The sequence below is a fragment of the Capricornis sumatraensis genome, chromosome 3 (genome assembly GCF_032405125.1).
Source record: "Capricornis sumatraensis isolate serow.1 chromosome 3, serow.2, whole genome shotgun sequence".
In the NCBI taxonomy this organism is placed as follows: domain Eukaryota; kingdom Metazoa; phylum Chordata; class Mammalia; order Artiodactyla; family Bovidae; genus Capricornis; species Capricornis sumatraensis.
The window spans coordinates 139529368-139555155 of NC_091071.1; the positions used below are offsets into that span (position 1 = coordinate 139529368).

At 40.3% G+C, this 25788-nt stretch overlaps 2 protein-coding genes across 2 annotated transcripts in view; one reads left to right on the plus strand and one right to left on the minus strand.

The window, feature by feature from the left end:
• The window catches only part of MDH1B (malate dehydrogenase 1B), a 58344-nt gene extending 52418 nt beyond the window's left edge, over nt 1-5926 (minus strand). The window contains exons 1-2 of the mRNA XM_068968477.1: nt 5905-5926; nt 373-485 (exon numbers count right to left, since the gene is read on the minus strand). Coding sequence (XP_068824578.1) covers nt 373-485; nt 5905-5926 — 135 coding nt within the window. The remainder of the gene's footprint in view (nt 1-372; nt 486-5904) is intronic.
• Nucleotides 5927-7059: 1133 nt separating this feature from the next.
• On the plus strand, nt 7060-23936 carry FASTKD2 (FAST kinase domains 2). The gene is made up of 11 exons (XM_068969000.1): nt 7060-7779; nt 10718-10821; nt 11718-11826; nt 12070-12193; nt 12443-12582; nt 13679-13851; nt 18535-18698; nt 20355-20567; nt 20983-21067; nt 22743-22857; nt 23805-23936. The coding sequence occupies exons 1-11, from the start codon at nt 7060-7062 to the stop codon at nt 23922-23924; spliced, it is 2067 nt and encodes a 688-aa protein (XP_068825101.1). The 3' UTR covers nt 23925-23936.
• The last annotated feature ends 1852 nt before the right edge of the window (nt 23937-25788 follow it).

Here is a 25788-nt window from a genome sequence, read left to right on the forward strand (position 1 = left end):
CTTCACCTAAATTTCCATCTCAATTCAAATGAAGGTCATGTCAAGTAAACAAGTCCCTCATGCCATTAGAAATCAATATGAAGGAGAATTGAAAGTTAAAGAGTGCATTCAGGCTCCGTGGATTCTTATAGGAAAAAGAACAGCCAAATTTATTCTACTTACTGATTAGGGCCTCATTTGTTCTACTAGGCAGTAGGAAGAAATATGAATAATGTTTTCACCCCGAGAAGTAGGGATTTATTAGTATCAAAATATCAATAGTACATGAACATTCAATACTGGAAAGCTATCTGATACACTAGCTAGTATTTAATAAAACCGGAGCACACTTTTATCTGTATGTGAGTTTAACAAACTATAAAGGCCTCTTACCTCCCAAACATCAGGATGTTGTGTAATTTTATGTATCCGGAAATCAGGAAGATTCTTTTGTAAATAATCTGCCAGAAGTTCTGCTTTCGCATAATACGGGCAATCAGCTCTACCTAAAAGAGTTCAAATTAGCAATATTTTCTTTCATCACATGGAAATTATCATGTAGTCCCAAGCATTTGTCATATAATTATGGAATTAATCACACAGTTACAATGTAATTTATATAGAATTATAGCTTAAACTGTCACCACATAAACTTTTGACTTTTCATATATATATATATATATATATGGCAAAATAAAATGAATTTCATAGGAGAGCAGAATCATAAGTTATAACATGTAGAAAGGAAAAAAAGACTAATGAATATTTATTCTCCTCCAGTTCTATTTTAGATCTCAGATCCTCTAAGAGACTGCCAGGTTACTAATTAAGCATGAACTGCTAATAATGAATGACTCATTAGTAGCGACAAAAAGGCAAAGTTTAAAGGGAGGAGTGGTAAAATTACCGGAGGATCTGATATGTGTGGCAGGAATGCTGTGGAAAGAGGAAGTGGAGGGAGAGAGAAGAGTCTGGGATACCTTTTTGGCGTGGGTAGGGTGATCCTGACCTTACTAGAGAAATTGTGGGTGCGAAGGTTCAATTATAGGCAAGTGCAGTTGGAAATGTCTGTAGTATATCTGAGTGGATATGACCATCAGGCAGCTGCATGTTCAAATCTGAAGAGCAGGCCTCATGTAACGGCTTAGGATATAGATTTTGCAGTCATCAACATAGAGAAAGTGACAGCCACCAAAGTGGGTGGGATTGAATGGACGTCTGGGGCAGGGGCCAAGGGCAGCACCCTTCCTATGGCATTCTTCCCTGGTTACTCCCAGTCACCAGTTCTTCAACCTTTTCGTGACTTCTAAGTCGTCAACTCCTCTCAAACTCCCCCTATTAGCTTCCCTGTCTAATTCAAATCCAAAGCTCATGAATTCAGACCACTCTCTGGCTCTTGTCTTAAATTCTCTTGCCTCACTGTGCTTCTGGCAAATTAGCCCTCACTCTGGATAAGTTCAATAATCTGCCTTTTCTGTGCCTGAGTTCCATGTACTTGGCACCTCGGGATAAACATGGTAGAACAAAGCAGAAGAGTCATTATAAATTCATGGTCACCAGTCTCAGTTGGCATCACCAACTCATGGACATGAGTTTGAGCAAGCTCTGAGATTTGGTGATGGTCAGGGAAGCCTGGCATGCTGCAGTTCATGGGGTCACAAAGAGTCACACATGAGTCACGCACTGAGTCTCAGTTGGCTCTCAACTCTTTCTGGAGATCCCTCTGTTTCCCTTAGCACCTCTCTCTTCTGTTCTCTACAATTACTGTTACAAACTTGGTCTACTTCCTTCTCTCCAGTATTTTTCTGCAATATCAGAAGACGATAGAAAATTCTGCTTTCTGCTTTACACAAACTAAACCAAATCATACAAAAAGGCATCAGTTGGGAAATCTCTCAACCTCCTGCCATCAAACCTATCGGCCTGTCTGCATCTAGACTCATTCTTACCTTCTTTCTTCTATTTGATGGAAGAGGGGTCCTACCTTCCGTCCAGGTCTAATCTCACCACTTATGATCTGAACACCACCCCTTTCCACTTCTATTGGTTACCTCTCTAACATCTTAGCTCTGCTTCTAATGGCCTGTTTCCATCATATTTAAATATACCTATTATATTTAAGTTTCTCCTGTCCTAACATTCAGAAAACGAAGATCATGGCATCCGGTCCCATCACTTCATGGGAAATAGATGGGGAAACAATGGAAACAGTGTCAGACTTTATTTTGGGGGGCTCCAAAATCACTGCAGATGGTGACTGCAGCCATGAAATTAAAAGACGCTTACTCCTTGGAAGAAAAGTTATGACCAACCTAGATAGTGTATTCAAAAGCAGAGACATTACTTTGCCAACTAAGGTCCGTCTAGTCAAGGCTATGGTTTTTCCAGTAGTCATGCATGGATGTGAGAGTTGGACTGTGAAGAAGGCTGAGCACCGAAGAATTGATGCATTCGAACTGTGGTGTTGGAGAAGACTCTTGAGGGTCCCTTGGACTGCAAGGAGATCCAACCAGTCCATTCTGAAGGAGATCAACCCTGGGATTTCTTTGGAAGGAACGATGCTAAAGCTGAAGCTCCAGTACTTTGGCCACCTCATGCGAAGAGTTGACTCATTGGAAAAGCCTCTGATTCTGGGAGAGATTGGGGGCAGGAGGAGAAGGGGACGACCCAGGATGAGATGGCTGGATGGCATCACGGACTCGATGGACGTGAGTGTGAGTGAACTCCGGGAGATGGGGATGGACAGGGAGGCCTGGCGTGCTGCGATTCATGGGGTCGCAAAGAGTCGGATATGACTGAGCGACTGAAATGAATTAAACTGAACTGAAGAAATAAAAAGCCAATGACTCCCTTTGGCTATTGCCTCCTACCTGCTCTTTCCTATTAAAGCTTTTTGAAGCAGTTCTTTACATTTGCCATCCCCAGTTCCTCACTTCTCTTTCTCATTCCACTGCAATCTGACTTTTCCTATAATTCTTTAGAAGGTCACCAAGGACCTTCATGTCACTAAATCCAATGGATACTTTTTGATGCCTTTCTTATTGACCCTTGGTAGCATTTGTCTCCCTTCTACTCAAAATACCCACTATGGCGGGGGCATTCTTCAGGTGTTTTTTTTTCTGCTTCTCTGGCCCCTCCTCATTATACTCTTAGGTTCCTTTCATTTAGCAATTCATTAAAAGATTAGCATTCTGCAAGACATCTTATCTTCATTCTCTATGATTCTTCCTGTATAATCTTCTCCATTCTCTTGGTTTCAAGTAGAAATCTGTATTTTCAGTTCAGAACTATTTCCTTATCTATCTTTATATGCTTGTATTTTTTCAACTCCTTATCTATCTTTATATGCTCTTTCTTGTATTTTTTCAACTCCTTCTGAATGTCTCATAGGCACTCAGCATGTTTATGATAGTTTTGCCACTACTCCCCCCCTATATCTGCTCCTTCTTTTATGTTATGTCCATCTACCCAGTTATTTGGGCTTCCCAGGTGGCACTAGTAGTAAAGAACCCACCTCCCAATGCCGGAGACATGGGTTAAATTCTTGGGTTGGGAAGGTCCCCTGGAGGAGAGCGTGGCAACCCCCTCCAGTATTCTTGCCTGGAGAATCCCACGGACAGAAAAGCCTGGTTACAGTTCATAGGGTCGCACTGAGTCGGACATGACTGAAGTGACTTAGCAAGCATGCACCCAGTTATTTAAGGGTAGTAGGAGTACTACAGTATGAAGCCTGCTTTTCTGCTTTTTATCAATGACTTACCATCTACCCAGTTATGCAAACTACTGCTAGAAAATAATTTTAACTCTTCCTTCCTCCATCCAATTAAATATCTAGTTCTATAGATTCTGTCTCCTTAACATCACCCCAATCCATTCAGTTCTTTCCAACTCCATTGCCCACCATTCCAGGTGAGGCCACCAGTATCTCCTTCCTGGACTACAGTATCTAACTGAACTGTAAATAACCAATCTTTTCTTTCTCACATTGTAGTAATAACACTCAGATAAAATGCATATTATATATTTGCATTTTTGTATTTTGCATTGTCTTTTGCATTGATTATGTATTTACAAAATACAGAATCAATGTATTTTGCACTGATTATGTATCTCCTTTCAAAAGCCTTCCATGTACTTTGGATAAAGTTTAAAATACTGAACATGGCTCACAAGAATCTTTTGATATATTATCTAACTGTGGCCTCAACTGATAATAGTCCCTTCCTTGTATTCTATGCTTCAACGCTACTAAATCTCTTTCAATTTTCTGCTTCTATTCTCCATCATTACCCAACTAGTGCTCCTACTCCCAGCTACCCATGCCTAATTTACTCTCTTCCTTCTAGCTTCCTCTCTGACAGGTTAAGCACCCGGTGGCTCAGACGATAAAGCGTCTGTCTACAATGTGGGAGACCTGGGTTCGATCCCTGGGTCGGGAAGTTCCCTGGAGAAGGAAATGGCAACCCACTCCAGTACTCTTGCCTAGAAAATCCCATGGACGGAGGAGCCTGGTGTCCATGGGGTCGCAAAGAGTCAGACACGACTGAGCGACTTCACTTTCACTTTCTGACAGGTTATGCTCATCTTCCCGGACTCTGATTAAAAAATCCCTTTCTCCAGGAAGTCTCTGCCTAAATAAGGTTCCCTGCCACTGCTACTGCTCTGATAGAACCTAGCCTGGCCATTACCAGAAATGCTTCTTTGCACATTTGTTTACCACTGTCTTCCCAGCATACAGTCAGTCATTGCTCAAAAATATTATTCTGAATGAAAAAAGAAACAAAGGAAATAGGTTTCAGGCAGATGGGAGATGTCAATTGTGTTGACGCTTCCAAGAGGTCAAATAAGACAATGACAGACAGCTCCTGTAAGAGTCATTGGTGATTTTGATGAGGGCCATTTTGGAAAGGAGACAGAAGTAGAAACCAGATTTAAGACCTGGAGATAGAAGAGCAGTCTACTCTTGAGAAACTAGCTGAGAAGGAAAGGAGACAGGTACAACAGCCTGTTGCAGTAAGACACTCTTTGGTGGTTTTCTGGATATCAGTCCACATTTTCAATCTCTCTCCTCCATTGCTGACAAGGTGGATTTCCTAAAATGCAAACTCATTAAGATACCCGCCTGCTTAAAAATTTTAAATGACTCCTCATTGTTCTCAAGATACAGCTCAAACACCTTCGCTTGGTGTCCCTGAAGGGCAAAGATCTGACTCCTCCTCCCATTCTTTTTTTTAAAGCTTTTAAAAAAATTATTTTTTATTTTTAATTGGAGGATAATTCCTTTGCAATGTTGTGTTGGTTACTGCTGTACAGCACATGAATCAGCGATATCCCCTCCTTCTTGAGCCTCCCCCAACCCATCCCCACCTCTAGGTCCTCACAAAGAATCACTAGCTATCTATTTCACACATGGTAGTGTGTATACCTCAATGGTACCCTCTCAACTTGTCCCAATCTCTCTTCCCTCGGTGTGTCCACAAGTCAGTACTCTATGTTTGTGTTTCTATTCATGCCCTCCTGCTCCCATTCTTGACGCAGGTCCAGTCACTTCCTCCATATCCAGGGACTTCTAGCCTCTGTCCCTTTCTCTGGAATATCCTCCCTCCTTCAAACTTTCATAAATCAGCTCGTGTCACACTTCTCAGAGCCCTGTGCACATTTCCCTCATTGGGTTAACCGCACCATCAAAATTGTTTGTTTAAGTGCTACTGGATCCCGTGAGACCAAGAGCACCTCGAAGGCAAGGATGTCTTTCCCTTCACTGCATCCTGCTTCCGGCAGTGTTTGTACACACTGCTCAATTCACCTTTTTGAATGAAAGCATAATAAAGCCTGGGTGGCCCATATAAAAGCTGGGGCGGCCACAGGAGGTAGGCAGTCGTCGGTGTTTTGAGCGATCTGCGGGTGTACGGGGTTATCACTCACCCGCGAGCACGAATTTGGCCATGGCAAAGCCGGGACCCTGGGCTTGGGACCGCGGCTCCACCGTTTCCAGGTAACCAAGCCGCCCAGGACTTGGCGCAGGCGCACTCGCCAGCTGAGCGCGGACTCGCGCCCAGCTGGAAAGATGTTGGGGTGCACAGTTATATATTGCTATTAAAAGCTCTGCGGTCTCCCTCGTGCCTGTTCCCTGCAGCTAAGAAAAAGTAGTCATTCTTTTCGGTAGGCTTTCTTCACTCTAAATATTTCCAACCGTCCGCGAACAAACACTTTTTGACCTACGAGGGATCCGTAAAATCTCGCGATTCGCTCAGTTCGCGGGGAAACTGTCATGGCCGCGCCTGTCTACAATCACAGGCTTCTACTCTAAGGTGAGTGGAGGACGAACTTAAGCGGAACAGTTGGTTGTACTACGCCTTAGACTTCTTGCCTTTCGGAGAAAGGTCTCCGAAGTTGCCCGGGAAGTAAGTTGAGGGAAGTGGGTTCATACTAAGATGCCTGGCTCCGGAAGCACGGACTCCTCACACGGGTTCTGAGACCTGGGGAGACTGGTTGCATCTCTCTCCCAAACGCAGGCCACGTGCAAGCATCACTTCAGTTTGCTGCTTCCTCCCCTGAACCGTTGTGCTTGTCCAAGGCCTTATTTTAACAGTTCGTGTTTAGCTGCTGTTAAATCCTCGGGTTAAAAAGTATCCATCACGGTTAAGCCCTTAATTTTTATTGCCGACATCTCCGTAAAATCTCTTACTGCAAAGAAAGCTTTGTATGAAAACTTTCCCGTCAGAAACCCACTTTTTTTTTTTTTAAGACTTATTTATGCATCCACTACTTGCAACGTAACCTTGCTCCTTTAAGACTGTGTATACACATTGTGGTAGAGGTGGAAAAAGCCCGTATTTGGTAAAATGGTTTTACCCTTTTAAGGTAAATCTTAATGTCTCCCTAAGTCCCCACTTTAGTCTCTGTTACATGGGTTTTATATTTTTAAGTAGAAAATTTACTCTAATTTTTATTTCTCTTATAACCCCTTCCCCTGCAGGAAAACGACGGCAGACATGAGTTTTTTTTCATATGTAGAAGCGACGTGTGTGTCATCTTGATAACTTTAAAGTCTTTTGAAAGTACTTCAGTAACTAGAAAATGAATAACAGAGCGGGTTCCTTTTTATGGAACCTCAGACAAGTCAGTACTTTCGTTCCAACAGGCAGAACTGTGAGGCTATGTCCTTTGGCATTTTGCAGACCAAATATTACTTATTCAAACTGGAACCGAAGAAACCTCTTAAATACATTTGGTAATAAAATGCATTCATCTACTAGATATCTGTTTCAGGATGCTTTAATTTTTAAATCAGAAGGTGATGGCTGTCAAAAAAAGGGCGTAAGCACGGTAACAGTATTTACAGTTGACAAACTACGTTGTCCTAGAAGACTGTCCTTTGATTCAAAACACTTTCCTGTCTCTGTTAATGAACTGAAGAAAAGCTTTCATCAGGAAGCCTCTGATGAAGATGTTCTCACCAAGAGAAGAAAACCAACCCTAATCAGCAGTAAAAAACTGTCTCAGGAGTGTAATTCCCTGAGTGATGTGTTAGATATATTTTCAAAAGCACCTAAATTTCCCAGTAGTAACTATTTCTCAGCCATGTGGACAGTTGCCAAACGCATGTCTGAGGATCAGAAGCGCTTTGAAAAACAATTGATGTTTAACCACCCTGCGTTTAACCAGCTGTGTGAACACGTTATGAGAGAAGCCAAGATCATGTATTTCGACAACCTGCTGTTTAGTCTTCATGCTATAGTGAAGCTTGGGATTCCTCAGAACACTCTGCTCGTACAGACTTTGCTGAGGGTGGTCCAGGTAAAATCAAAAGGAGGTGTAAATATACTCGGTTTAGCAAATCTTGAAAGAATGATAGGAAGTAAACATATAGACTCCTTGAATGAAACTTATCATTGGAATGGTAGTTTACATTTCTTTCTACATAGACTAATATTCTGTGATTTAGATACCTCAAGTTAGCAAGATCTTTCTTTTGCTTTAGAAGTTTATGAACACTTGCCCCATTTTTCTTCTCCGGAGTTGAGTAATAGTGAATAAGCTAAAGGGGGAAGAGAGACAAAATATACACAAACAGGTTGGGTAGTTGAAAGGAGGAGAGAAGGGAAGGGAAGGAAGCTAGTATTTATTGACTCCCTGTATACCTTTTACTTGTGTTGTCCTGTTTAATCTTCACAATAGCTGTGTGAGGTTGGTGTTACTCTAGCAGGTGAAGAAAGAGATATTGTTAAGCAACTTGGCTAAAGTCACAACTACTGAATTTATTTATTCACGCAATAAGTGTTCATTGGCTGTCACCTGTGGATTAGTTATTACACTTGTTACTAGGGATGTAAAGATATGGAGAACATAATTCCTGTCTTTGTAACGTAGAGGGGACAACAGATACTTTGTAGGCAATTACAAAAATAACCAATATTCATTCATACATTTATGACATTGTAGACACTACGAAAATGTAGCACTGATCATTGGGAATACAATTACAAAATAAGGGCCACATAGAGCTTTTAGTGCAATGAAAGAAAAATATACACAGTGTGTAACCAGGGGCTTCAAACCTAGTTGGGAGAATGCCTTCATGATGAGAAGAGGTGATAGGGGAGAAGGATACAAGATTACTGTTTGAAGCAGTGATATATACAGAGTTTGAAAGGAGGATGGTCTCATATAATTCTCAGTGTAGCTTTTAAAAGTAGTTATTGTTACTTCTTCCTGATTAGGAAATTTAGGCTTAGAGAGGTTAAATAGCTTGCCCAAGGCCACATATTTGTTAATGTCACCATTTGTAGGTTTTTGATAAATACTTGCTGGTTTAATGAACAAACACCTTGTCATAGTAGAGCTAAAATTCAAGCCCAGTAGAAGATGATGTCTAAGCTGAGTGCAAGGGATGGCCAGCAGTCAGTGAGAAGGTTGATAGCAAAGGAGATGGTGTTTCAAGTAGAGAAGACTATATGTTCAAATCCTGGAGAAAAGTTTGGTGAGCTGAAAGTAGTTCACTGTGGTTGAAGTACAGATTATTGGGGTTATGAGTTTGAGGGAATTGTTAGGAAATTGTTCCTGTGGTTGTCAAGGAGGAGGGGTTGGTGTCATGACAGGGCATGAGGTTCGGGAAAAAAGAGGCTGAATCATAAAGAGCCTTTTATGCCTGGCTAAGGAGTTTGCCTTTATGCTATAGGCAGGGGGATCCACTGGAGTATTTTAAGCAAAGGTCAAGCTGCTCCAGTTAGTATTTAGATCACTCTGTGAGTGGAAAGTTTATTGGAAAAATGAAATTGGGTGGGGGAACCACTTTTAGCTTCAAACAAAGGAGTCAGTGTCCTCTTCAGTGTCACTGAAATGACACCAGGTTGGCCAAGAAAAAGAATAGTTTCTTTAAGTAATTGTTTACCTCTTAAGAGTGGGCTCTTCAGACTTTGAAACTCAATGATCATAATTAAATAAATTTTTTTTAAAGATAGGAATTTCCTGAGGATGATCTGACATGTATCCTATCGAGTTTGTAGATATTTGAGAGTTTTAAACTTTTAACATTACTGTGATTTCCACATGTTTTCAACCAGTAACTAATTTGTATTGTGTGTGTTTATTTAAACTGCAGAATATCTGTGTTTTTTGGTAGACTCTGTTCCCTATATAGTTACTTAAAAGTAATTGCAGTAAGTCACTTTACCTTGTCAGTGATTCTCTAAATGAATTTTGGACAGGTATTCCCATCATCATAGTATCTTCATTGGTGAAATATGACCAGTGGGTATTTGGGGTCAGATTATCTATACATATAATTGTATCTCACTAACATGTGGGAATGTTGCAAAGACATTTTAGCTAGGTATGAAATATATCATCAGTGAAGCTTGCCCTTCAAACACCTAGCCAGGTGGTCTTGTCTTTTATAGGAGATATTGGTGGAATGCTATAATGGAAACCCTCTCATGGGAATGAGACCTTTTTCCCTTCCAGCAGTATCCATTTCTTATCAATATTTGCTTCTGATTTCAGGCATTGTGGCTTGTTGGTCATGTAATTTTAGCAAACGAGCATACATCTTGCAGGTGTGATTACAAGTACTCTTGTGAGGTGTATAGACTAGTTGTGATTAAATTGTAGAGCACTAGGTGAGCTGTGCTATTACTGTTCACTTTCTAAATTAGGCCCTTTCTGGAACTAAAGTAATACGCTGATTCAAAGGGTTTGAAAGAAGGATCCAGGGGGCCTGGGTTCGTCTTGAGATCAAGATAGTGGTGGTAAAATGTGACAGCAGATGTGAATTAGAAAGTTTATAACTGAGGTTGCAGTTTGATACTCAGGAAAGAATATAGGGAAATTGTAAGCACAGCAATGTAAGATTCACGAGGCGTGGGAAAACTGTCCTATGGCTTATTACTGCACTTTTCACCATGATGGCCTTCGGTCTCAAGAAGGGGTAAAAATAATGCTTGATGAAAGTTATTTCGGAAGTGGAGGAATATAATCAATGTCAAATCATTTTCAGTGGTAATTGAAAGTATAAAGAAATTGTTGATACAAAAAGAATGTGTATCAATTATTTGAAAAGTTCACTTACATATAACGTCTGATTTTCCAAAGTTGCTGTTTATTGTGGACTGACTCTGAATAATTGGTTTGATACTTAATCCTTTAGTTGAAAGCATCAGTTCAGTGGTTTTGCTTGGGTGAGGTCATCTACTATGAACTCGTTACCTATAGTGTTTTTGTGATTACATTTCAATAGGAACGTATCAACGAGTGTGATGAGAAATGTCTTTCAGTTTTGTCAACTATCTTAAACACAATGGAGCCATGCAAGAATGTGGATGTTCTTTTGGCAGGATTGCGGTGAGAACTCTCTTACACTTTCTTCAAGTGGCTTTCTCTTTTTCTCTTATCTCAAATCAAAAACCAAGATGAAAATTGGACAACTTTTTTTTTTTTTAAGTGGGGGCATAAAAAACTTTGTTGGTGGCGGTGGCAGTTTGGTTGCTAAGTTGTGTCAGACTCTTGCGACCCCATGGACTGTAGCCTGCCAGGCTCCTCTGTCCATGGGATTCTCCAGGCAAGAATACTGTAGTGGGTTGCCATTTCCTTCTCCAGGGGATCTTTCTGACCTGGGAATCAAACCCAGGTCTCCTGCATTGTAGGCAGATTCTTTACCAGCTGACCTACAAGGGAAGCTGGTCTTTAATAGCTTATTAAACTTAAATCCTGACTTTGGAACAGGTGAAGCTAGAAATAATGCTTCTTTCAGGATTCAGTATAAGAAAAAGTGTGGACAACATTAAAATTATCTTAAAACATAGTATTAACATGGGCCGGGGGAGAACTGATACATGCTCAGTTCATAATGGTTATTTGGGCACTATGTGGGAGTCACATGACAGTAGCCCAGCTTGCAAAGGAGGTTGAGTTTTTATAAAATTGATGCACCTAATCTTATGTCATAGGTTTATGAAAATAATTTTTAATTCCCAATTTCATGACTATGCATTGGGATGTCTTAATATAATCTCCTGGTATTTGTTTATGCACAAAGATAGCAAAATAATGTGAGAGAAAAGAATACCGGTCAGGTCCTGGAGCTTTCACTAACTGTTTAAACTCTCGTGGGCAGATATTTCATTTCTTTGGGCTTCATATTCCTTGCCTATAAGTAGGAACTGGACCAACTGACTTTTAAGATTTCTCTTCTTGTTTTAAGATCCTAAGACTGTGGTATTTGTTGTGTTTGATGACAGGATGCTAGTTGATGAGCAAGTTTGGAAAATAAAACATGTCTTCACATTACAAACTGTAATGAGAAGTATTGGAAAAGATGCTCCGATTGGTCTTAAAAGGAAATTGGAGGTAATACTTTCTGAATTTTCTCTGTTGGGTAAAATTTGAAAAAGATATTTCCTGTGATTTGCTATCATCTCCTAAAGTCAGTTTATTAGGAGGACATTGTTGTGCTTTTAGATATAACTTTGCTTAAGTGGAATAATAGAAATATTTATGTCTGAGTCATTTTGCTCAAACTTTATCCTTTTTTATTTAAATATAAGATTTTAATTTATTTTACCACAAATGATAAAATTTATTTTCCTTTAGATGAAAGCCTTGAAAGAATTAGACCAGTTCTCTGTTTTGAATTGCCAGCACATGTTTTCAGTGCTGGCCGCCATGAATCACCGTTCCATTATCCTTCTGAATGAGTGCAGTAAGAGAGTCACAAGTAAGGGGAATTTTTCTTACATGGTTTATAGCATCCGATCTGTTCTGAACTATATTTGTTTTGTTTGTTTGCTGTTATATGAAAAAATATCTGATGATATCATTAGATCTATTTTTACCTATAATTATTGTTTTTTGTTTTTACAAAATACAGTGCTGTTTTTCTAAAAAAAGTGCTGGGTATATAGTATTTTGAATCTTACAGTCAAAATCATCTGGTAATTTTTGTTTATCTAACTCATTCTTAAAGGTAACATCCATGGGTGTCCTTTTAAAATACTGATCAACATATTGCAGTCTTGCAAGGACCTCCAATATATTAATATAGATCTTTTTAAAGGAATAGCAGATTATGTGGCTACAACTTTTGACATCTGGAAGTTGAAAAAAGTAAGTATGTTAATAGTTTAGAATAAGTCTCAGAAACTTTCAAGAAATGTATTAATTTATTAATTTGTGGATATACTTCTCTATCATTTTAAAGTGGTTTAGATTCCAAAATATTCCAATGCTGAATTGGTTTTGAAAAATTAGCTCCTTACAATTTCTGTCTGAGTGTTACCTATTATGTACTGTTCAACATCTTGATCATCTTTCTGTCTGAAACAAAAATTGTATTGCCAAAGTCTGTTTTTCATAATATTATATGGTACTTTGGTTAGATACTAAGGATTATTTCTGCCTTTCTATGTTTCCTTTGTTAGATTTAGAATAATAAAAATAGGTAATATGACGGGCTTAAGCTTTTTGAAGAATAAAATGTCATTACTGTCTTCTATGTATGGAAAGTTTGCTTGGTTCTTCAAGGGTAAGAGCCTTTAAGTTCAGGCTTGTGTTAATAGTAAAATGTCTAAATGAAGCAACTGGTAAAAGCTGCTTTTTATAGTGAAGCCGAGGTAACCATGTTAGATTACTGGCTTAGTTCTCTTTGGAGATTGAGGTGAATATTGTGTTTACTATGGAAATTGATTTTGAAAAGAGAAGTCCTTATTGTAAGAATGAGAAAGAGGGAAATGAGAGGTGAAGTCAAACATTTATTTTAATCAATGTATTTCAGCTCTATTCTCACTTCTAGTGTTTAATATTGAACATAGAAATTTTTGAGTTATCTTTTATCTATTAGAATATAGGAAGTGTCTAGGTTTGGAAAGGAGAGCAGTTTGAAATTGACTTGGTCATTTTGAAAAACTTCAGAAGGGGGATATTTAAAGGTAATTTGCAGAGATTTTGTGTGAAAAGCATGTAGGAAAGGATTTATTTTAAATGACATTGGAAATGAGAACCATTGTGTGCTCTGCTTCTCGGCTTATAAAAAGAGGTGGCTTATTAACTTGATATTTTATAAGGGAAAGATAATTACTCCTTTTAAGGGAATATTTTTCAATCAGGACAATTCTGTTGCTATTTAAACTGTTTGAAATCGAAAAGATTTCTGAGAACACTGTAATTCTTAAGAAGTTTTTCCTCAATTCTTTCTGTTTTTTAGGTTCTTTTTCTCCTCATTTTATTTGAAAACTTTGGCTTTCGACCTGTTGGTTTGATGGACTTATTTATAAAGAAAGCAGCAGATGAACCTGGCTTCCTAAATGTGAAAAGCCTTGTCGGTATTCTTAATGTATATTCTTCTCTCAATCACTTCTACAAATGCCAGACCCACAAGTATGTACTAGTTCATTTTTACTTTTTTATTGCCACATATCATATTTATAGAAAAGATTAACAAAGCTCAATGAGTCCTCACAAGCAAACCCATCCCTCTCCAGAAATAAAACATAATATTCTTTATTTATGAAGGTAGACAGTTTTATCTTTGATAAAGATACACGCTTTGCTTTTGCTCTTTTGTTGTTGTTCTTTGCAGTGTATTTGATAATTCAGTGTAGGAGACCTCGTTTCAAGCTTTTACCCAACTTATTCCCTTAGCACCCTAGTTTATAGTTCAGTTTTGACCCTAGCTCTTTATTTGGTCCCAAACTACCGCTTTCTGTTCTTTTCATTTTAACTCCAATCGTACATTTCTGCTAATAAACACAGCAATTTCTCAGATGTGCCAGACTCTTTCAGACCTCTTCTTTCCACCCAGAACATCTTTCTTTCTCTAGATCAGTTAAGGGTTTGTTAAAAACCAGAAACGTATATAACATGACATCTTGCTTAGGTTTGAATCTTAGTTCTGCCATTCATTATCTACTTAACTTTACCTTACCTGTAACTTACCTGTACCTCAGTTTCTTCATCTGTTAAAATGGGGATGAATAATGACTTATTTCTAATCATACTGCACAAATATATAATCATTGTTATGAGGATCAAGTGAGTTAACCTGTGTCAGAATCTTAAGGCAGTGCCTGATACACAGTAATTATTAGATTAAGGTCTTGAAGGAATAAACTGTGGCAGTTCTGAGGGTCTTAGTGGCAGGGTTCACAGGCCATTTCTTGGCCACCAAGTGGCTTGGCTCCCAGCTTATGCAGTGGTTAAGAATCCCCCTGCCAATGCAGGAGACGCAAGAGACACGGGCTCAGTTCCTGGGTTGGAAGGATCCCCTGGGGTAGGAAATGGCAACCCGCTTTAGTATTCTTGCCTGGAGTATCCCATGGACAGAAGAGCCTGGAAAGCTATAGTCCATGGGGTTGCAAAGAGTTGGACATGGCTGAGCAACTGAGCATGCATGCCCAGCTTGGCTCCATCAGCTTTTTGTCCCTGTGGTTTTTTTTCTCAAGATCTAGATTTACAGAAGAGAAAATCTGATTGAGCGAGTTTGGGTCACATGCCCGTTTCTTTGGCTCTGGTGATCAAAGAAATGCTGGGCCAAGAAAAGCAGCTGCTCACTCCTCCATTGTTCCAAAAAGACTCACTTCCTATATGTGTCCTGTGCTTTCCCTTATGTCTCCATCAGAGCTCCTGTGCTTGTCATGTCTTGTATAAATCTCTGGTGGAACCTTGACACATAGCTGCAGTTATTTGTCAATAAACCTCTCTCCACAATTGCAGAGCTTTCTAGTGTCAGACCCAGGTGCCTGTGTTTCTAAACGTAGCACAGAGCCTGGCACAGAATAGACATGAAATAAAGGTTGAAAAGATTCTCCCCAAATTCAGCCTTCCTCTACTACCCACTCTTGGTTTTATTATGAAGCTGGCTCCTATGTTCCGCCTGCCCCTTCTTGACAAATACTGCTAAGATGTGAAAGTGAAAGGTGTGAAATTGTTAGTCGCTCAGTTGTGCCTGACTCTTTGTGACCCCATGGACTGTAGCCTGCCAGGCTCCTCTGTCCATGGGTTTCTCCAGGCAAGAATACTGGAGTAAGTAGCATTGTTAAGCTGAGTAGTAATTAAAACTCCAGAAACAGCCTCATGAATTCCGTAGAATTCAGAGAACAAACACTGAATAGTTAGGGAGTTTTTCAGTTGACTGTAGGTGTCCCAGGAGATAATTTGGTCCAGTAAAATTGTTACGTTGGAAATAGAGGATGGATAACAAAGGTAACCCTAAGTAGCTACACAGGTTAGGAAATTCAACAAAACACAACTAGGAATAGGTCATACTGAGGGGGAACCGTGAATGTTGTACTTGTCTGTCTGCTCTGCTTTCGTCTGACTCGTTGGTTCTCAATTGGCCATGGTTTTGCCTCCTAGGGGACATTTGGCAGTATCTGGGGATGTTAGTTTTTGTGTGGCTGGGGAGGTGGGGGAGAGAGTTGTTGTACACTCTCCAGTGGGTGGAGGCTGGGGATGCTGCCAGTGCCCTACTGTGCACGAGTCAGCACTGCAACAACGAATTATCCAGGCCAGATTGTCAGCCATGCTGAGACTGAGGAACTGCGGTTTCACCCTACCCTCCTACCTCAGCGTTTCTCCTTTGGAGAAGTAGGAGTGACAAGAGTCGCTAATAGATTGAGATTAATCAATAAGAAATTCCTGAATGTCCATGAATGTTCAGTTGCCTGAAGTTGGTATTTTGAGGACTATAAATAAAGAAGTTTGTGTTCTCCATCCTTCTTAGGATAGAGAAGGAGGCAAGTCATGTATATTGAGAGGAAGGCAATGTGATAGGTACCAAATGAGTGCTTTATGGAGGAAGGAGAAAGGAAGATGGCCTCCTAGGGTGGAATGGCAAAGGTTTTAGGAGCAGTAACTCGAAGCATTTGGGAAGTGAGTTGGCTGGAAGAGATGGATTAGGTAGGAGAGTTGTAGAAAATTTGACTTAGCACTTTGTATATCCACATGCTGTTCCTTAATCATTTTATTTATGTTACGGCCTCTGGTAAAGAGAATGTGTTAAATCTAGAATATCTTCCTGGGTTTGAAGCCCTAGGAAGAAAACATGGACCATTTCAACTCTGTCACTCCAGTCCTTTGGTTTCTTCTCTTTTTGATCTGTGCTTGCCACCCTGTAGATAATCCCGGATTGCACCTCTGGCCATCAGTGTGCTCCTGAGCTCTGGGTTGTATATGGTCACCGGAGATTCCACAGGGGTCTCAAGATCAGTAATTCTGAAAGTCAGCTCATTCTTGGTCTTTTGTTTGTTTTGTTTACTGTTTATCAAGTACCATGTCAAGTGTTTTTTTTAAACCACTTTGTGTGCTTGGCTACTCATTCATGTCCAACCCTTTACAACCCATGGACTCCTCTGTCTATGGGATTCTCCAGGCAAGAGTACTGGAGTGGGTTGCCATTTCCTGCTCCACTTTATTGAGGTATGAGTAACAGCATGTAAAGAGCTGTGCATATTCAATGTTTACAACTTGGTGAATTTTTAGCTGATTATTTTTGACTCTTTCTTTTCCAATAATATTATCCTCTTTCTCCTCTAATTGTATTTGTTCATTTAGTCAGAAAACTTGTATTAAGTGCTCAGGTACTTAAGACAAAAGTGAGTAAGACATAATCCTTTTTTGCCAGATGATTCTATGTGATGGGTAACGTAGACATAAGTTGGCAATTAAATATAGCATGAACATGGAAGTGGCGGAGTTTTGTACAGGTTACCTAGGGATAGAGGAGGAATGTGCCAGGATGCTAGCCTGGTGAAGTAGAAAGTCAGGGTAGATGTCAAGCGTCCTCCCTGGAGGAGATGGTACCTGAGCAAATCTTAAAAGATTATAGGAGGTAGCCATGGAAAGAGCATCCGGTGTAGAAAGGACTCTATTCAAGTCAGGAGGGAAAGAAGCAGCGGACTACGTGCAGGGAATGACACAGACTGTAGTGTTGCGGAGGTGAAGTGTGGCACGAGAAGTGGGAGGGGGGATCACCCCTCGGGCTCCAGACCAGCCCTTGTGGCTGCCTCCTCCAGACCCCCATCAGCTTCTCCTTTGCCTCACTGTTGTCTCTAGGACCTACCACAGCCTTTCTCGTCATCCATCTCCTCTCGCCATGGGATCTCCCAGTCGATCTCAGACAGTTCCCTTTGTGGCTCACTGTTACTAAGGGCTTACTTCAGGGCACACGTGCCCTGCGCCTCACTGGTCACTTAGCACAGCGTGCATAGGATACACTTTCAGGGCTCCCATTTCTGTGCTTAGTTTCAAGTGGTCTTTGCTTTTGCCATCTTTTCTACTTACCATAATTCTCCTTATCCCCAAAGCCACCCTGTCTACATTCTTTCCTGTACACTAGCAGAGTAGTTTGCAGGCACTACTTTTTTTTTTCTGGTATAATGAAATATAACTTAGGCCTTAAGAGTCAAACTGACCTGGGTTCAAAGTGTGTCTCGGCCCTTTATTAGCAGTTTCACACTGGGCCCATGGCCTCAACTAACCTTGATTTCCCTTCTCTTCATCTGTGCTCAGTTATCCTACATAACCGTAGCTGAGGTGGTACGATTAGGCCTGTGGTTCTTTCAGCTCAGAGCATTAATAGCAACAGAATTTTAATAGGTTATAAACCTGTAGTGGCATTCCAGGCCTTGTAGATTTACTCAGGATAAAAGCCTAGCACCGTGGTTAAAAGGCTCTGGACCCTAACAGCTTGGATTTCAGGGTTGGCCCTGCTGCTTCCTGGCTGTGTCCCTTGGACGAGTTACTCGACCTCACTGAGCCTATTTACTCATTTTTCTTATGAGGATAATAATGACAGCTATCTCATAGAGTTTGAATGGGAATTAAATGAGTTAAAGCCTATAAGTATCTGCTCTATGGAAGACATACCATGGCAGCTCACCTTTATTGAATGTGTGTATTTGTTATGAGAGTCAGCTGACCTGAAAGATGTGTGAAGACCTAGTGCAGATGCAAGCCTGATGGTTTTATCCACTGAAAGCTGTTGGTCCTGTGACACCTCACTAGCGCTGTTATGATCTTGTCTTTTCATTTGTAAGCCAAGTTTCCTTTCTGCCCCTCTAGGTTCCTAGAAGTTATGGCCAGTGCTCTGACTGGTAGTCTTCACCACATATCTTCTGAAAACCTGTTAAATGCAGTGTGTTCGTTTTGCTTTATGAACCATTTTCCCCTGGCCCTCATTAATCAGCTTCTTCAGAAGGACATCATTGATGACCTGCTGACGTCAGGTAGGATGGCAGTGCGCAGTGTGACTGAAATAAGGCAGTACTGCCAGGCTACCTGGTGATTCTCAATAGGGGCTCAGTTGCAGCAGTGTCAGTTAAACCTTCTGGAGCAAGTGCTCCTAATGAAAGGACCAAAGGTAGTGACGTCAAAGGGCCATGCTTTAAGCCAGCAAACCTGTAAAGTCAAGTCGCTCAGTTGTGTCCTACTCTTTGTGACCCATGGACTATACAGTCCATGCAATTCTCCAGGCCAGAGTACTGGAGTGGGTAGCCTTTCTCTTCTCCAGGGGATCTTCCCAACCCAGGGATCAAATCCAGGTCTCCTGCATTGCAGCTCTACCAGCTGAGCCACCAGGGAAGCCCAAGAATACTGGAGTGTGTAGCCTATCTCTTCTCTAGCGGATCTTCCCAACCCAGAAGTTGAATCAGGGTCTCCTGCGTTGCAGGCAGATTCTTTACCAACTGAGCTATGAGGGAAGTCCTTGTGGAGCCTCCTTTAATGACAGACCCTGCACATAGCCGGCAGGAGTAAGAAACACATCGTCACTGTTTTTTTTACTTACACTTTATGCACCTATACAAAGACTAAATGTTCAAGTTGCTCTTTATGTCCATATCAGAGGTATTTATACTTCTAATCTTTACATGTCACATTTGAAGCCAAGTTTAGTCAACTTTTGCAGCTATAAAGCTTTGCCACCCATGGTCTGTAATGAGGGCACAGCTGTTAGATTAAGAAACCAAATAGTTAGCAAAGTAATGAATTTATTTACTCTTAAAACCAAAATTAATTGTTTACTTTTGGTTTTTACTATTAAAGAAGGAAAATCAGGGACTTCCCTGGTGGTTCAGTGGCTAAGACTCCACGCCCCCAATGCAGGGGGCCTGGGTTTGATCCCTGGTCAGGGAACTAGACCCCACATGTGCAATTGAGACCCGGTGCAGCCAAATAAATAAATATTATTATTATGATTTTTTTTTAAGGGAAAAGCAGTATCAGGCTTACACCCATGTTCATTTGCTTCATCGTGTTTGACTCCTTTGCAACGCCATGGACTGTAGCCTGCTAGGCTGCTCTGTCCATGGGATTCTCCAGGAAAGAATACTGGAGTGGGTTGCTGTTTCCTGCTCCGGGGGATCTTCCCAACTCAGGGATCGAACCCAAATCTCTTGGGTCTCCTACATTGGCAGGTGGCTTCTTTACCATTGCGCCACCTGGGAAGCCCATATCTGGGAAATAGGGTTATTTGAAATCCTTTTAAAAACAGTGGAATGAAATTTCAGAGTTGAAGTGTGGCAGAGAAATACTATGTGCTGATTTTTCAAGCAGTCTAATGTAGGGGAAGCAGCTGTGAACCCAGGAGACTTAAATTCTGGTTCCAACTTTGCCCTTAGTTAATCAGGGTGCGCTTTAACATTCTTGAGCATTTCCTCATCAGTTCAGTGAAGAGTGAGGAAATTTTTCAAGGAAAAATACTTGAAAGGTATTTTAAACCTTAAAACCTTATCAGGTACAGGCACAGATCTACACACTGTGGGAACTTGGGGGACATAGAGAAATCCCTCCTGATAAGCAAATAATCAGAATTATAGGTACATTAATACAATTTCTTTAATGTGACATTACTATTATTTCTTAACTACATTTTTTTTTTTTAGGTGACGTGGAGAGGAATGTTCACAGGCTTCATGTTGTGGCTGCTTGTCTAAAACTTGATGATGCTCCTTGTCACAAGGACCTGGACTTGGCATTGCCACGGTTACCCCCCACAACCTTCTGTCCACAGCCAAAGGTTGCCGCAGTGCTGAGTGACCTTCTGGGGGAAGGGTGCTTCTCACAAAGTGTACAGTTGCCGCATAATTATTTTATTGGTATGGGACTTTATACGAGCTTCTTCTGTTTTACTTTATATTTATTTTTTTCTGACAAAAGATTAGGAGTTTACTGTGGCAGCTTAGTGTGGTACAGCGTTGGCCCTGGTGGAGCTGGACTATCTAGGTGTGGATTTTTACTCCCCGGCTTACTAGTGCCCTGCTTTCAGCACTCACAAGCCTCTTTGCTTAAGTGTAAAATGGCAGTGATAATAGCACCCACCCCATACGGTTCCTGTGACCTACAAATGAGACAATACATGTAAAATCCAGACTAGTATCTGGCACGTGTAAGTAAGCTCGGTATACCTTAGCTGTTGCCATTGTCATTATTGGTAGTAGTAGTAGTCGTTTTTAAACAAAAAAATCACTGAGCAGTGTTTGAAAAATTGGTATCAATTTCTTTTTCTTCCAGATTTTGAAATCAGAATGGATGCTAACCGGACCCAAGTACTTCCATTTTCTGATGTGGACGTGGTAACTTCTACAGATATTCAGAGGTTGTTTACACATACTCATCTGCTGAGCTGTCTGTATTTAAATCTTAATTCTCAAAGACTTTGTATTAAATAGCAGTAACAATACAAAGACTTTCTATTTGTATGGAGCTTGTTACGTACCTAGGGATGTCTCATCCATTAGTCTACTTCTTAGGTATATATGTAGGCACTGCGGTTGAGGACTGTGGGTTGGAGTTGGCCATTTAATGAAACAGGCAGTTCTAAAAAATTAGGATTTAAAGCTAAACAGTGCAGTCAAACAACACTGACATAATTGAAACCATCAGCACAGTGTGAATTTTTGACAAGATAATGAAATAGTGATCCTAAAGAATTAAGACTTCTACCAAAATAAAATACCCAGTATAAATATTTTGTTCTACCAGTCAAACCTATCAAAAGGTAGAAAAACTTTAGTTTTTTAATTAAGGTATATTGTATATGGATCAAACCATATTGAGGTTAATTAGAAGTAGTTGCCTTGCCTCACACAGTACAGAAGGTGTCTCTGGGATAAATTGATGCTGCTCCCCAAGAGCACGTTCTGCCTTGTAAGCAGCTGGATCAGGTCGTGTTGCACACACCCTGTGTTCACACCCCGTGTTCAGTCAGCCTTTGTGGAATGGCTTTGCTAGGGCCTGCAGGGCACACACAGCTGAGTCAGATGGATCCTGACCCCAGGCGACTTACATCCCCTACTGCTTTGTAGGACATGAATACATAGAGAGAGGTACAGAAAAAAGTCTGTAGGGATTCAGACTCTTTATCTGCCCATCACTTCCCACTCACAGCTCTGTAACTTTTGCTCCTTTGCAAGTCCATCTACATTGCTCCTTGGCCGTCTTTATCAGCCTCTATCTTCCCTATACGTGGCACCTATCTCCCCTTAAGGAAAGCCTTTCTCTCTGGCCTCATTGGAAGATCGTTTTTCTTTTTCTGGAATTCAACTGTTCTGGCATAATAATATATTGTAATAGCTCTCAGCCTAAAGTACTGAGAAGAAATGAGAAATCAGTGTTCCTTTAAAGATATAAAATTTATTTCTCTTTATCTCAGGTAACAGAATAGTATCACAGGAAACAGTAAGGATACAAATGTCTTTTTCCCCCAGTGAACTTAATCTTTCCAAAAGGCTGTGAACAATGAAAAAAAAAATTACACCTTCAGTGTTTTTTTACACATACAGATATTATCTTTTCAACAGTCTTGTCTATCTCTTGTTTTTGGTCTCCCCATCCTGGTTTTTAAATGCTTCTCTCTTGGGGAGACAATATGTACAAACAGAGCATTTTCCATTTAGTGTTACCTACACCAGTACTTCTAGTGGCATAAATAATTATATTTAGATCAGCGATTACCTCTGTATAAGAAAGCCCTAAAATGGGTGCTTTCATATCTGGAAATTTTCCTCATGAAGAATGTAGCCATTCTTAAAGATGGTTAAGAGATACTGTTTGTATAAAACATCTTTATAAGCTTTTGGTTCCTAAGTAGCCTTCACATACTGAAATGTCTGCACAGGCCAGGTAATGAGGAAGTGAAGGGTTAGTACAGGAGGGAACGGTGAGGAATGTGGTCAGTGGAGGGCTCAGCTTTGAAATCTCCAAAGAACAAGGATACAGCAAGGTTGTACACAGTCATCTCATTAGTAACTAGTTTGTCTTTTTGTTTTCAGAGTAGCTGTACTCTGTGTTCCTAAATCTGCTTACTGTTTGGATTCAACCCACCCCAAAGGATACCTTGCTATGAAAATTCGGCATTTGAAAATAATGGGTTTTCATGTAATCTTGGTAAGAAAAATTGCAAATGAAATCATCTTCAATTACTGATATTCATTCTGCCAGGAATGTTATGGTTGAAGTTGGTTACCAGGACTAGAAAAACTGCCAACAGTATTGGAATAAGTGTTTTGCTTATTGTTTTCTTTGAAAAAGAACATTTCTGGTACATGGTTTTGTTTCTGCTCAGTTGATTACTAGTCATTTACTTGGGGTTTGATAATTTAACCTTTTTTTTAAGTGGAAAAATGTAAATAATATATTTTACTATTTAAGAACATGAAACCATATTCAGTTTCTAAGTTATCTTAAACAGGAGAAGAAAAGATGTTGATTAAAGCTTTGTTTTCATGGGTCAGTGTGAGGCCATTAAGGATATTTCTCACTAGAAAATGCTGGAGGGTTGTAAGAGGATAGTTCTTCCCTCTCTGTACTTCATTTGATTCTGAACACCAAAACTTGAGCAGCCTCAAGATATCTGTATGGAGTGAGGACCATACAAATAAGTTTATATTTATATTAATGTTAGGATCAATCTAAATGCCAGTCATTTGGTCCTGCATATAATGTGACATGTAAACATTTGAATCTTCATTATGATGCTTTAGTATCTTAAAACTGGATCATGCCTGGATTATCAAGGTTAAGATGGCCCATTTCTCTAATGAGCTAATCTGTAACACTTTTTTTTTTCATATTGGCTATTATGTATATTCTAAGGAAGATTATCCCAAAAAAGAAATGTTTGCACCCTTTAGAGGACCTTTAAAGTTTTTGTAATTTTCACTGTGAGAGCTTTCTTCAACCCTAGTATATATAGTCATAACTAAACTTTTTAAAATGTGCATAAATTGTAAGTGGTTGGCTTGATGTTATTTTAATATCCTTGGGTGTCAAAACTAGCTTTTATATGTCATCATCTTCCTGCAAACTGATTATTTTCCTCTTTCTTTGGTAAGGTCAATAATTGGGAGGTGGAAAAGCTAGAGATGAAGGATGCAGCCACAGTTTTGAAGACTGAACTCTACTCACCCAAAGCACTGTCTGCTGATGATAGACATTTGCAAAGCACATGTTAGAGTGAAAAGCAACCTTTTAATGTTTGGAGACCTGAATTTGTAAAAATAACTTTAATAAATACTATCATTCAGTTGTCGATGTAATTTACCTGACTGCTCACTATCATACAAAGTGTTACTTCAGTTCACTGTTAAAATTAGAGTTAAGAATGAAAGAAATGTTGTTACTGGCACTTTAGAATATGCTGAGAAAATTCCAGAAGGGTCATCTTTGCAGTAGTACCTATTCCTTCCAGTACCCAGATACCCGACAGATTCATGAGCTGTAGATTTTGCTGTTTCTCATTAGCTTTGATGCATTAAAAACTGGTTTCTTAGTTGTGATGGTTTGCAGGTAATTTGGTGTGGGCAGTCCTCGGCTTGGAATCTAAGCTATTTTAGGACTCAGTTATGGACAACATTTTCAAGCACTGGCCACAAAGCAATTGGACTAGGTTCTCCAGTTCAGTTCAGTTCAGTCACTCAGTCGTGTCCAACTCCTTGCGACCCCATGAATCCCAGCACACCAGGCCTCCCTGTCCATAACCAACTCCCAGAGTTCACTCAAACTCATGTCCATCGAGTCGGTGATGGCCTCCAACCATCTCATCCTCTATCGTCCCCTTCTCCTGCCCCCAATCCCTCCCAGCATCAGGGTCTTTTCCAATGAGTCAGCTTTTCGCATCAGGTGGCCAAAGTGTTGGAGTTTCAGCTTTAGCATCAGTCCTTCCAGTGAACACCCGGGACTCATCTCCTTTAGGATGGACTGGTTGGATCTCCTTGCAGTCCAAGGGACTCTCAAGAGTCTTCTCCAACACCACAGTTCAAAAGCATCAATTCTTTGGCGCTCAGCCTTCTTCACAGTCCAACTCTCACATCCATACATGACCATTGGAAAAACCATAGCCTTGACTAGACAGACCTTTGTTGGCAAAGTAATGTCTCTGCTTTTCAATATACTATCTAGGTTGGTCATAACTTTCCTTCTAAGGAGTAAGCATCTTTTAATTTCATGGCTGCAATCACCATCTGCAGTGATTTTGGAGCCCCCCAAAAATGAAGTCTGACACTGTTTCCACTGTTTCCCATCTGTTTCCCATGAAGTGATGGGACCAGATGTCATGATCTTAATTTTCTGAATGTTGAGCTTTAAGCCAACTTTTTCACTCTCCTCTTTAACTTTCATCAAGAGACTTTTTAGTTCCTCTTCACTTTCTGCCATAAAGGTGGTGTCATCTGCATATCTGAGGTTATTGATATTTCTCCCGGCAATCTTGATTCCAGCTTGTGATTCTTCCAGCCTGTGCTTCTTCCAGCCCAGCATTTCTCATGATGTACTCTGCATACAAGTTAAACAGCCTTGAGTACTCCTATTTGGAACCAGTCTGTTGTTCCATATCCAGTTCTAACTGTTGCTTCCTGACCTGCATATAGGTTTCTCAAGAGGCAGGCCAGGTCATCTGGTCTTCCCATCTCTTTCAGAATTTTCTAGTTTATTGTGATCCACACAGTCAAAGGCAAGTTAAAAATGTATAAAAATTAAGGAGGTAGCATGTTAAAAATGAGTGAGTGTTGGGCATCTGCAGTTGTAAGAAGCATTCCAAGTGGAAGTGGTTTGTGAAGCAAACTAAGAGAAACAGAGATGAGATAACACAGAGATAGCAAGGAGTCCAAGTTCCTTAAGACTGATAGGCTGTGGGTTGCCTCTTTGTTAAGGTCATTCCTTTCTTCCTTTCTCCCTCTTCCCCTCTGCGCTCACCATTTCACAAATTCTTTTAAACTAAATATATATAGCTGAACTCTTGTGAGCCAGACCTGGGGGCTATTTTTCAGTTATGTGTGTAATTCTTTAGTGGAAATACTTGTTCACGTTTGTCATATGCCT

Bases quoted from the DNA above. Each gene is read 5' to 3' on its own strand.
- FASTKD2 (XM_068969000.1), top strand. From the start codon at position 7,060: ATGAATAACAGAGCGGGTTCCTTTTTATGGAACCTCAGACAAGTCAGT. The intron at 12,194-12,442 runs GTAAGGGGAATT...TCATTCTTAAAG, and splicing joins GTGCAGTAAGAGAGTCACAA to GTAACATCCATGGGTGTCCT. The intron at 21,068-22,742 runs GTTGTTTACACA...TTTTGTTTTCAG, and splicing joins ACTTCTACAGATATTCAGAG to AGTAGCTGTACTCTGTGTTC.